This window comes from Styela clava, chromosome 1 (genome assembly GCF_964204865.1).
Source record: "Styela clava chromosome 1, kaStyClav1.hap1.2, whole genome shotgun sequence".
In the NCBI taxonomy this organism is placed as follows: Eukaryota; Metazoa; Chordata; class Ascidiacea; order Stolidobranchia; family Styelidae; genus Styela; species Styela clava.
In genome coordinates, this window is record NC_135250.1 from 30,125,759 (window position 1) to 30,139,442 (window position 13,684).

Here is a 13,684-nt window from a genome sequence, read left to right on the forward strand (position 1 = left end):
CGTTGACATACACAAGGTGGTGCTATGGAGTCGTGTATGGCGGGTTGCTCTAGTTACGATTTCTATCTAGTTATTCTGCCACGAAACACAGTTATTCACAGACTTCTTGGATTTTATTTTATATATTTCAACTTTATCTAACACATTCAAATCAAAACAAACTATATAAAACTAGTATTCAACGAATAGTTCTTCAAAACCATGTTGCATTTACAAAAATGAAATGAATTTTACAGTAGTTTTTTCATACGGGGCTCAATATTGGGTTAGGACTTTCAGATTATTTGATTAGAATAACCAATACAATTTGAACGAAGCAAATAAAGTCAACAGTAAGGACTGGTTGATTGTTAAGTACCCATTTGGGTATCATTTTCATATCGCCAAAGTTTCACCCCTTATCTAAATTTCATAGTTTCAATTGAATATGTCTTTGTGGATGAAATTACTTCAGCCTATAAATTTGAATGCACATAATATATATAAGTATAATATAAGGGCGCTCCAGTAGTGTGTGTACTAATATAGAGGTAGCTAATTTTGTTCGCCTACTTCACATCAAGTTGTGTAAAGGGACTGAAACCTATGGGCAGGGGGTATATTCACTTGGCTAACACAGACAGTGCCCGAACTCGTAATTAAACTAAAAGAGGGAAAATCGGAATAGAATTATGGCCTAACCCTGACCTGATACACACACTAGGGGAGAGAGCTATAAGAGCTAAAGATATTTGTATTGGTATCAGCGAAAAATGGATATCAGTACATCTACGGAAGACGTTGAAGAAATTTCAATAGAAAATAAAATCGAAATAAAAGTAAACCCCGTCATTTTATACAGTTCTGACTAAATATGAACAAAAGTAAATCATATTATATATAAGGAAGAGGGTTGTAGCATATGTGTCTAATGGGCAAGCTTGTCCATGAGAATAAATAACGGAAATTTTTAAAAAATAGAAAATTTTTAATGATCGGCATGTTTTTTTGCTGTTGTCATTGAAACGAAATATCAACCCAAACTTTAGGTATAATGCACATTGCTAGGGTGACAGCATAACCCACGTGTGAAATTTCAATCAAATAGGCCAAGCCGTTTAAACAGATAGAGAGACCGGCTGAAAATAAGGCTCTCCAAGAGAGGAGATCCAATATAATTGTAGTAGTTAAAGCATGTGTGGTCAATGAGCAGGCTTGTCCGTCAGATTGAGATTCCCAAGGAATGGGGCAGTAGCCATGTCATAGCAACTAGACTACTCGAGAGCTAACCTTAATCTTCATACTTTTTGCTATTAAAATTTATTTTACCCTTTTTTTCATACTAACATGTATTTATTTATTTATTTATTTCGTGGTGGAACACCGGCAAGGTTGTCCATGAGAATGGGTGCCCATGGAAATCCCCAGTTTTGCCCATGGGGAAGGACTTCCCATGAAATGAGATGGTGCAGAAAAATATGTCCTATGAACAAGCCTGCTGATTGGATTGCTTGCCTGAGGAAATTTAGTCAGTTTGGTTACAGAATAAAATTTATAAAAGTGTGGTATAAGCAGGTGTGGGATTCAGCCGGTTCGCACCGATTCTACAGAACCGCCTCACGGAATTTTATGAGATCAGCGAACCGGTTATCATTACTGGTTACTGACATTGTTCTTTTTGTAACAGAACCGGCTGAAAAATATGACTTTTGTGATGGAACCGGTTAACAAAAAAGTTGAAGCCCACCACTGGGTATGAGTGCCAATCAGGTATAATCAATCATTCGTCGCCGGATTGTTGTAAATTACTTGTCTGAGGAATATCTTCTTCAGACAAGCAGTTCACAATTGACTTCCGTCCAATTAAACGCTACAAAGTACAATTTGTGAAAGTTTGATGAACAACTTTTATAACAAGTTTGCTGGAAGCAAAAGACTCTTGAATCACCCATTATAACTTATTTGCAAGTATAACTTAAGTATGATTTTAATACAATTTTTTTACAAATTACATATTTTGTTTATATATTATTATTATACGTTTAAAGTAAATTTATGCAAATAAGCAGTAACATTTTAAATCATATATTGGGAATGAAGTTAACACGTGTGTATGATATCGTATTTTAACAATCGAGTTTACATTTAAAATCATATATTCGGAATGAAGTCAACACGTGTGTATGATATCGTATTTCAACAATCGTGTGGGGAACTCTACACAACAGAAAATCTGACATCGGGCAAATATATTTAATTTTTAATTAAAGTCATTATCATAAATCCCGGCACAATTGAAATTCGAGGGCTAATGTGTAGCGATTGGCATTTCGAATGGAATAGTACATTTTTCGAATTGGTTCATACGAAAATTTAGAATCGCCGCCATCTTGTTTTTTTTGTCGGCCAAAATCCGGCAGTGAATCCCTTTAAATCAATTATAGTCGATATAGGGTTTGTAATAAAAACATTTTCATTTGAAGAATTGTTGATAAATAGAAAAATCACGAAACAAAATGAATACTTATTTTAAAATTTTACACTCTTAAAACTAAATATCATGAAGTTATAACGATTTCTGCATTTTCAAATCTCTACATGACTCTATCTATATAGAATATAACAAATATACCAAAAGCAATTTTTTGTCTCAAAAGTTTAGCCAATTTCTACTCCGTTTCCGAATAATCTAGCCACCACGAGATGCCTTTGCACAGATGCTGATGTGAATGCATGCAGAGACGAACATTCCAATTGCACATATGTCCAGTAGTATATGCATGATGACTAGGAAATGGAATCCCTGAAAAACAATATTCATTTTAGTTTGTCAACTTAAATTTGCAGAATTTTGTTATTTATTAAACTCAAAGTGGTCACCCTTTTATTAGTACTTTTAGTTGAAAGCTCGAAACCTTGTTTTGAGCAAACCTGTAACTCTTCTATCAGTACTCTTTCGACAAATAGTTGAGAACTGGGGACCTGGCTTTGAACCTTTTCATATTTACTTGGGAGCTCGGGACCTTACTTTGAGCAAACCTGCAACTCTTCTGTCAGTACGCTTTTCACTTTTAGTTGAGAGATCGGAACCTTGCTTTGAGCAAACCTGTAACTCTTCTATCAGTACTCTTTCGACTAATAGTTGAGAACTGGGGACCTGGCTTTGAACCTTTTCATATTTACTTGGGAGCTCGGGACCTTACTTTGAGCAAACTTGCAACTCTTCTGTCAGTACGCTTTTCACTTTTAGTTGAGAGATCGGGACCTTGCTTTGAGCAAACTTGCAACCCTTCTGTCAGTACGCTTTCCACTTTTGGTTGAGGTTTTGGGAGCTTGCTTTGAGCAAACTTGTAACTTTTTTTTCAGTTCTGTTGAAGGCTCGTGGCCCTGGTTTGAGCAAACTTGTATTTTATTTTCAGGTAACTAGACACCATACCCGTGCAGCAGCTGTCACTAGATAGATCAAATAGGATTCGTAATAAATCATTCCAAGACAACCGAAGAGCGACAGAATTGCCAACACCATTCCTCCAACAACCTGGGATATAGAAAGTCAAACATTACATATGAAACGAGGGATGAAAATATAAAGCATAAGCTTACTAATAGGTCAAGGTCGTCTAAGCCAGTGGTCTTAAACTATTACGGTGAGGCGGGACCCAAATGAAATATTTCATGAAGACGCGAGAAACCCCTCTGCAATAGTTTAATTATCTTTATTGTATGAATTGTATAAACTAAAAATATATAAAAAAAAAAGCAAACGTAATATTGACGAAACAAAATGATTTTTGAAGTGTAGCAAGTTTAATAAAAGTGGCAACCCTGTATTTGAACATATTTTGAAATTCCCGGATTTGAATAAAGACTTACGGAACCCTCGATCGTATTGACGGAACTTTGGGGTGCTGCAGACCCCGATTGAAAACCACTAGTCTATGCCTACCCCCACCTGATTGTGGAGTGGCAAGAAACCTTTAGCTCTGTGCGATTCGTCCATCTCGAACCTGATATGTTCGGGAACGAATGCAAATATCGGTACTATCATATTAATTCTACGCCATCAATTTTTTTTATCTGCATGTTTGTTCTCTTCATCTTAGGTTGGCTAACAATAAATTAGTATATTGTCACACATTCTAATTTATCTTAGCTCAAGATAAAGGATCAGAAAATTAGTGGTAGTGCAATGATAGGATAGTACTGGGCAGACCCATGTCATACGAAGCCAGAGGTTTCCAGGGCGGGCGTGTACGAACAAGTAGCTGAGCTTTCTCGGGTGGACGTGTACGAACAAGTAGCTGAGCTTTCTCGGGCGGACGTGTACGACCAAGTAGCTGAGCTTTCTCGGGCGGACGTGTACGAACAAGTAACTGGGATTTTTAGGGCGAACGTTTACGAACAAGTATCTGAGCTTTCTAGAGCGGACGTGCACGAACAAGTCTGGAATTTCTAGGGCGGACGTGTACGAACAAGTAACTGAGGTCAAAAGGGCGAACGTACACGAACATAGTACTGAGGTCAAAAGAGCGGACGTGCACGAACAAGTAGCTGAGCTTTCTCGGGTGGACGTGTACGAACAAGTAGCTGGGCTTTCTCGGGCGGACGTGTACGAACAAGTAGCTGAGCTTTCTCGGGCGGACGTGTACGAACAAGTAACTGGGATTTCTAGGGCGAACGTTTACGAACAAGTATCTGAGCTTTCTAGAGCGGACGTGCACGAACAAGTCTGGAATTTCTAGGGCGAACGTTTACAAACAAGTATCTGAGCTTTCTAGAGCGGACGTGCACGAACAAGTCTGGAATTTCTAGGGCGAACGTTTACGAACAAGTATCTGAGCTTTCTAGAGCAGACGTGCACGAACAAGTCTGGGATTTCTAGGGCGAACGTTTACGAACAAGTATCTGAGCTTTCTAGAGCGGACGTGCACGAACAAGTCTGGGATTTCTAGGGCGGACGTGTACGAACAAGTAACTGAGGTCAAAAGGGCGAACGTACACGAACATAGAACTGAGGTCAAAAGAGCGGGCGTGTACAAACAAGTAGCTGAGCTTTCTCGGGCGGACGTGTACGAACAAGTAGCTGAGCTTTCTCGGGCGGACGTGTACGAACAAGTAACTGAGATTTCTAGGGCGAACGTTTACGAACAAGTATCTGAGCTTTCTAGAGCGGACGTGCACGAACAAGTCTGGGATTTCTAGGGCGGACGTGTACGAACAAGTAACTGAGGTCAAAAGGGCGAACGTACACGAACATAGAACTGAGGTCAAAAGAGCGGACGTGCACGAACAAGTAGTTAAGATTTTCAAGGCGGCGTAATTACCTTGTTTGGACAAAAAGCACAAAAAACCACAATGAAAGCGAATCTTTTTTAGAATGCCCCCGTCACTAATAAAAAATATGTAAAATTTGAGAAAAACACCCTCGCCACGTTTTAATTACGGCAGATTGCACTCGCTGCCTTTTTTATTTTAATCGGTGGCGAGGGTATTTTTTCGGCTTTCTACAAAATATCCCAAAAACTTACATTGCATTGATTAGCTTGCTTGTATGATCCTATGGCAAGTCCTCCGCACACACAGAACTGAAAAATAACAAAAACGAGGTTAGGTCAAAAACTTTATTCATTCTTTATGGGCGGATGGGCTCACAGCCTATTAGTAAAACGATTGAAAACTTACAGCGCCCATTTCAACTAAACATTGATACATCGCTAATTGACCCAAAAAAAACGAGTCTCCGCTGTACTCGAACGGAAATCCGGTGCACGAACATCAGAGCGCGCCGCCGAGTGAGATGACGCAACCTGAACCGCGCACCTCGACTGCCTCTTGACCACTCAACAAGAGATAGACGCTTATATATATGGGCACAAAGGCCAAAATGAAGTAGTACGGGCAATCTGCCACAGTAGACTACTAACAAAACAAAAAAATTCGATTTGAAATTTGCCCAGTCCTGTCTGAAACTTTGAGTCTCATTTTCAGAGTTTTAAAAAAGGTATTAGTGACTGCTTGTTAAGGGTCTTATTCGAAGTGGAGAATAACATTGGTGTTGATTCTAAACGCAACAGAGTTTGACAGAATCCTAGTTGAAAATCACTGCTTTATACAACCACGACCTTTGACCCTGCTGACGTAGACTGTTCGTCCTTCAATGGTTTTTGATTTGAAGGTTGATTTTAAATTTTCTGAATAATTTTCCCGTTGCCGATTGACCGCTACGCATCCGATTTCGATTGAAAAATAGGCCAGCCTGACACAAATATTATTTCAAGAGTCGAAACCTCCCACATCTTATTTATTTTTCGATTTAATGTTTATTTAGTGTTTTGGGTCTAAGCTGCTCTATTGATACATTTTCTGCGGACTATCTATTTATGTTTTTGCACCGGTGGATCCATATGCAAGGATGCTGTATCAAGGATGCCATTCTAAGTGATTCATGAGTCTTGCTGCGCACTGACACAAATATATTTCTGTAACGTTTCGTCTTGACCTCGGTCAGGCTTTCTCAGACATACATTATTTAACTATGTCTGGGGACATTTGAAATTGGCCAGACGAAACATTACAGAAAGATATTTATGTCAGTGTGCAGTAGGATCCTTTAATTACTCAGGCCCAGACATCGCCGTTTGATATTAAAAAAAACTCCAATTTTGAATAAGCCAACCTATTTGTTTATTTTTAATTTTTGCATGTCTTTCACGTCTTTCGAAGCCAACAATCGAAAGTAAAATAACAAATGTTTAACATTCAAAGAATTGTGAATGTCTTTGGGTCGCAAGCTCGGAGAATTGCTCCCAATAGCATCTATCGCCTACCCAAATGCAGTCTGAAGTCTGGTTTATTATTTGCACATGGCTTATTCAGGCCTTTCTCTGCGAACAAGGCTTTGTACAAGCATTCTAACTAAAAAAAAAAAAAGAGTTGGAATGGTTCAAATCTTTCCGGCTCGGCCTTGCCTAACTTATTTATTTCAACCGGGCAAGGTGTAGTGCTGGGCATTTTCAAATCAAATACCCAATGAGTTCAGAAGACATGTTACATCAATACCTCCCCAAAAAAGAGAGTTAACTGTCAGAATTGCCTATTTAAAAATATGGTTTCAACATAAAAACTGACGAATTCAACTCGACCTCTTGGTGGACAAAAAAAACAAGATAGTGGCCATTTGAAATTTTTAGCTGGATCGATTCGAATAATTCACTACTCTATTCTAAATGCCCAGCTCTACTTTTCGTCCGAACCGATTCGAATAATTTACTACTCGAATCGATTCACAGCAATTGAAGTCGTGATGTGTAAACTGCGATGTTAACACAGTTAAGTCAAACGCTTCCATCGCAAGGCCGCCCCCTTCCTCCTGGATAAGTATCGGGCGTAATTAAATTTGTTCATATGGGGCAAATTCAAATATACAAATTTGGTATACCGCAAACCAGGGAAAACCAAGGCATTAATTCAGTCACTATTCTTAATAAAATCTAAAACACGGTTTCTACAGTTTACAAAATGGTTTTTGGTCTTAATTTGAATGCTTCTATTTCCTGAAATTACAATTTATTGAGCAAAACTATCCTAATTGTCGGAAATGGCGCGGTACATAACGTTTACAAGACCAGGGGCGTAGCCAAGTGGGTGCCCTGAAATTTCTAATTGCTAAGTTAGACAGTAACAGCTAGCAGGTACCGAAAACGTTTTCAAGAGTCTTGAGGGTTTAAAATGCGTTTAAAGCTACGAACAATTGCTATGTATGATGCAGAAAAACCTTTTGGACACCTAGTGGACATAACGACCGTTTCAATATTATGTTGTTCTTGTTGTTTGACACAGAATAACACACCTAGTGGAAATATTAAAAACCGCTTTTCTCTTCGAATACTGGACCAATTGCTTTGAAATTTTCAGTGGTTGAAGATAAAATTTTTCCCCAGAAGACTATTACTTTTATTCATTTTAAATATTTCTGTTAGCTCTGTGAGATTTGTTTTTGTTTGCTATGACGTCATTAAACGTTCTGCGGACATCGGACGCCATTTTGTGTCCTACTGTACTGCTTCGCTTGGTTTGAATATATTTGTAGACTGTGATCTGACGTCACGGTAAACCGTACTGTACTGCAAACAGACGTGTCCATATATTTGGGCGTAGCTTTCTTGTTTTACATTTCAAAAGGAGGTTACCGACCCTCAAAGCCCCTGTACGAGACTCCCCTATACGTCTATTCTCAGAAATTTATCTTATTGTATATAAGGGTGGCCCAAAAGTAGGTATACAGTTATTAAACTATTTTATATGCTTTGAAGCTACTTGCAGTTCACTTTATGTTACTTGTAAGTACCACAAAAATTGCTTATTTCTTAGATAATAAATCTAGTGTGAATTTTACATTAGTTTTCTAGCTGCTTGGAAGGTAATAAAAAATAATAAAATAACTGTATACCTACTTTTGGGCCACCCTGTACATACACTTTATTAGGAATGGATTCGATTACCGAATTTTATTTTAGGAATATTTTTGAGCGGGTGCAGAATTCATATTTATTTTTAAAACTAGTATCCTTATGAATGTTAACTTGGACCTTTCTTTCCCGTTGAATTTTGAATTTTATGAATTTTTTTCGTTACCGATGGACGGATGGATACACATCCGTTTTTATTGAGAGAGGCGCTATCGAAACGTTTTGAAATCAATATCTATCCTATCCCACAGAGAGGGATATTCCGATATAACGCTACGTGCCAGATAAGAAACTCTAGTTTCGCGTAGGTTTAAGATGAATCATATCCGGCAAAAATACCTGCTATCCTGTTGCCGATAGACTGAAATTTTCCCAGTTATATTCCACGATTGAACAAAAGTGGAACGTTTTAAAACCTACAAGCATGTGTGGTAATTTTTTTTTATCCAGCAACGCTTTACGTCAGTGGTTTTCAAACGGTGGGGCGCTCCACAAGGGGGGCGTAAACAATTTTTTGACGGGACGTGAAGATAATTAAAAATAAAAACAACTGTTATATTTGATCTTGCCCGCCTCGTTTTGGATATTTACATTTCTTTATTTTGGATATTTACGTTCCATCCACGTATTTTCAACTTGTTTTTTGAATATAATATACTTTCGCCTTACTCATTGTTATTTTTTATGTATATTTTTCCGTTACCGATGGACGAATACGCATGCGGTTTCGATTGAAGGGAGCGCTATCAAAACTTTTCAAAATATAATTGTGTGGACAAATAACAATACCTATCCTATCCCACAGATCAGTGCTTCCCAACCTATTTTTCAGATGATCCAAATTTTTAAAAATGTTAATTTTTTGAAATTTCGCGACCCAGAAACATACTTAAATGCAAAATAGCACGTACTTTTGTGACCGCAAAATTAAATTACTAACAAATACAATGATATTCACATTAGCAGTGTTTTACCAGAAATTATGCACTTATGAGAACGCTGTGCTCGTTTGCCATCGGCGATATTTTAAAACAATGTCATAGCTTCATTTAAGTCGCCATCACTCCCGCTACATCAATGGCTCCCAGCCGTTTTATTAGGCGACCCAATTTTTTTGAAAAATAAATTTCGCGACCAAATAATACGCTCAAATACTATATGGCGTATAGAGTTTTTATGGCCGCGATATGACTAATATAAAACAATCATTTTTACATAACGTTTTTTTTTTATAAATTACCTCAAATTCAGAAAGTAGTGATATTTTTCCAATGGCGAGTTTTTAAAATTATGCAAATGCTGCCAAGTTTTTATGCTGTGTTACTTTCCACATAGACAATTCGACATATAGAATACGACAATTCGTATTGAAGCAACACAATAAAATTTAGCAGAAAATTGAATCAGTAACTTTAAGGTTTTTGTTGTTTTGAGCCGCGACCTATAGGTTGGGAAACACTGAATCACACGATTATCCACCAGAAGTTCAATATTAATTAAAAAACGAACAATAAATTTTTTTAGCAAATAGTACCAATAACTTTAATGATTGTATTGAAAAAAATATATAGCGAACCAACAGGATTTCGAGGCGCTGGGAAACACTACTACGACGTTTTTTGGCCTAACGTTACGTGCTAGGCTATAAACTCTAGTTTCGCTTACGTCTGAGGTGACTCATGTCCGGTTCCGCACAAACCACCGATCCGAATCATTCATATTATTAACGCGGTTCACGCCATGGCTCAGAAAAAGGCTCCAGAAAGCAGGTATCTTATAAGAGAATATTTAAACATACAAATATTCCGTTCCATTGTAACCAGGGTTTTGTCGCAAACGGGGCCCTCTTCTTCTTCATTGGGCTATGGACAGTTCCCGGGGGCCACAAGCACGGGCCTTTACTAGGTCCAATTTATGATGACTACATTAGGTTAAAATAAATGAACTGTAGTATGTTATTTTCTTTGATAGTTATGCATTTATTCTTTAATTTTTGTTTGTTGGGACTTACTATTGAACATGGCGAATAAAATAACTAACGGAAACCATTTTATATGAAAGAGCAGAAACCACGGAGTGTTAAGAGCAGGGTTGGATTAACCGTTGATCAAAATAAGCCCGTACTTGGGCACCAAGGAAAGGGGGAATCACGAATATTCAATGGCGCCCGAATGGAAGGATTCGAGTTAGTGAGACCATTCAGACCTCAATGTTGACCGGTTGAATTAAATTCTTTCTCATTTTCCTTTCTGAAGTAAATTAATCATAATTTGGCTCTCAATCAGTATTGAATACTGAAACTGTTTATTAATTTCAGATAACGAGGAACACTCATAGGGTCTTAAGTACTTAAGTACAACTTTTACTTTTACTGGTCTCAAGCCAGGATCAATATATTGTTACAATATATTTGCATATTATCCGGCCTTGCCTGATAGTTAGTTGTTCGTAGGGAGATACAATGGAAGAGCGTAGCCAGTCCAAATTTTTTTTTTTTTTGTTTGGTGACGTAATACGGCGCTTACTCATGCCTTCTGCGCAAAACAAGGCCAGATGGAAGCAGCCACTAATATCTAACAAAATATTAGAGAATCTCTCTCAGACTTTCCAGGGTATGAAAGCGCGCATTTTCATCTCGATTGAATCATTTGGGGAAAAGATCATTGATAGCAAGCCAGGACGAGTCAGATTTTAGGTAAATCAAGAATAGATTAAAATCGGATTTAAAAAGACGTAAGAATTTGTGTCACACCGCAAATGCCGCAAAATTGCATTTGAAAAAATGTTTAATTTTTTATATATATGTGTGTGTGTCAGGAGGGGGGGGGCATGATTCCAATGTTCTGTACATATTAGCGTCCGCGTGTCCTGAACCTTGTTCGGAAATAACAGCGAAAAAACGTGAATAATATTTAGATAATGACACGTCATCCGACCATAACATGTGGGTCATTTAATATAAACGATACATCTCCGCCCTCATGCCTTTACTGTTTGTTTTTTTGCTGTTAAACTAGCATATACAATTCACTTGGCCAAATGAACTGGAAATAATTCAGTGGTTGTTGACATTACCCCCTTCGCCCTCATAGGTAATGGCAAGAACATTGAGGTTTAAACAGCAAATGTATGTTCACGTAATGTAACGAAAATTTAGAATAGATTTGAAAATAGGATGGGTTCTATTAACCGCTTTACAAAAAAATCAACCAAAATACGACAATATACAGGATGTCGATAAAGTCCTTTTACAATTTCATTTTGTTATGAAGTCAGTTCTCAATATATACCAAGTTCGTTGTTTTTAATAAGTAATTGTTCAAGTATTCTTAGTTCATTTAATACATCCGCTAGGGCCAAAACAATATATGGTATCAATAAATTCTCTTCGAAATTTTAGGACTTAATGAACACCCTATATAAATAACACAATGCGTGATCAACAGGCCGGCTCAGAGATTAGTCTTCATTATTTCTGAGTCAGTTACCAGGCCTTGAGCAAATTTCCCTTCAAACAGCCTGAGCCAGTGGTCGGCAAACTTTATGTATTGCTAGCCCAAATATGCCATTTCCAAGCGTGTGCGGGCAACATTAATCTCACGCAATGAACAATCGTGAAATCAAACTCAAATTATGATGCACTCGCGACTCCTATTTCTGTGATAATCACAACTTTGAGTTGATATATTTTACATATTGAAATTAATGGGAAAAATTTGGTTTTTATGCGTAAAAGTGAGGTTGTTCGAGGACAAAAGGAAGTTGTATATACAGACCGCGGCGGGGCGCAGTTTGTCGACCACTGGTCTAATCTAAAATTGCGACTATTTCTTACCCATATTCCACAGTAGATCCCAGGAGCTGATGTATAAAGCAGGTAAGTACTGATCCAAATGGCCAGTGAGATGATTTCAAAAACAATGGCACATCCTCCGAATGTAAGTTCGCTTATCTGTAACAAACAAGAAAGCATTGATCAAACATATGGACACGAAAGCCAAAACAAAGTAGAACGGGCATGCAATCTATTAAAGTAGACTTCCAGTATCGTAGTCTGCACGACTAATCGCCACAGATTGCGCAAACTTTGGTGATGTCATCGCACAAAAAATACGAATCCTATCAAAACCACAGGAATTTTTGAAATATTTAATTGAGTTCCCCAAATTAATGTCTGAAGTTGGTATTGAAATGGACATTACTTACCACAATGATGTCATCAATATGTGTTACGTCATATATTTTTAAAATTCATTGAATAGTGTTTATATTATTATCTGTCAATTTTTATTATCAGTAGGATATTTATTATCTTTCTGTCTAAATGATGTTTTCAGTAATTCATTTATTGACAGAACCAATTACAATAAAAAAGTCGCATACATTTATATATCTCCCAAGTATTCGAGATTCGACTCGATTCTGAAATGATAAGGTAATCGAAAACGCCCAGCCCTACTAACTATAGAGATAGACACTACTTGCTGCAATTTCGCCAGCTGCAGTTTATTTATCTCCTTGACCGAGTTTAGCGAACATGAATGTTTTTTTTAACATTTCAAACCAAAAGTCTGAAATCCGCTGACTCACCCCGATCTTTTTGAATTCTTCTTTAAATGCATCTCCTGGGTGACCGCTCGCTGGGGCCGCAATGACTACTGTAGTTGCCATATTTTTAGGTTTAGGAAAACGATTTTAATAACGCAGAGATAATAAATGCTGGCTGTAAACAAAACAGTAAAATTAGCTCAAACTTTTCTAGATACTTTTTATTTCAAAACTTCAGTTAGCTGGGATTAATTCCCTGCTTTATATCATTTTCTGGCTAATAATTAGGCCGTCTTATCGTCTTTTCTTTCCCCCGGGATTATTACAAAATTTACTATACCAGCCACTGACGTCAAACCCGATGACTAGTGGTTTCCCAACCTTTTTCGGTAAATACCCCCCTTGCCTGTTCAAATTATTTATTCCTCCTTTCCCCTGCATAAACTAATTTACTCAAATTAATAGAATTCTCTGCTAGTGTTACGGCATAGTCGCACTCCCGTTTTTTTACAGTTGTAGTTCATTCTGTGTTTACGAATACGTATCCAATGGCGTATCTACGTAACATGGCGCCCATGGCGAAGTTTAAAAATGTTCCCCTTGATCACTGACTGAATTTTACGGCTGTTGTTGAATCGAGTTGCAGTTACGTTAGTATTTAAGCAAGGTACTAATTTAAAATTTGAAAT

General features: G+C 37.5%; 1 protein-coding gene across 1 annotated transcript; it reads right to left on the minus strand.

Moving 5' to 3' along the window:
- Positions 1 to 99: 99 nt before the first annotated feature.
- On the minus strand, positions 100 to 13,176 carry LOC120334809 (uncharacterized). The gene is made up of 5 exons (XM_039402314.2): positions 13,038 to 13,176; positions 12,283 to 12,399; positions 5,508 to 5,564; positions 3,416 to 3,517; positions 100 to 2,782 (listed from the first exon to the last, which is right to left on the minus strand). Exons 1-5 carry the CDS (start codon positions 13,116 to 13,118, stop codon positions 2,669 to 2,671), a joined length of 471 nt encoding a protein of 156 aa, XP_039258248.1. The 5' UTR covers positions 13,119 to 13,176; the 3' UTR covers positions 100 to 2,668.
- Positions 13,177 to 13,684: the final 508 nt, after the last annotated feature.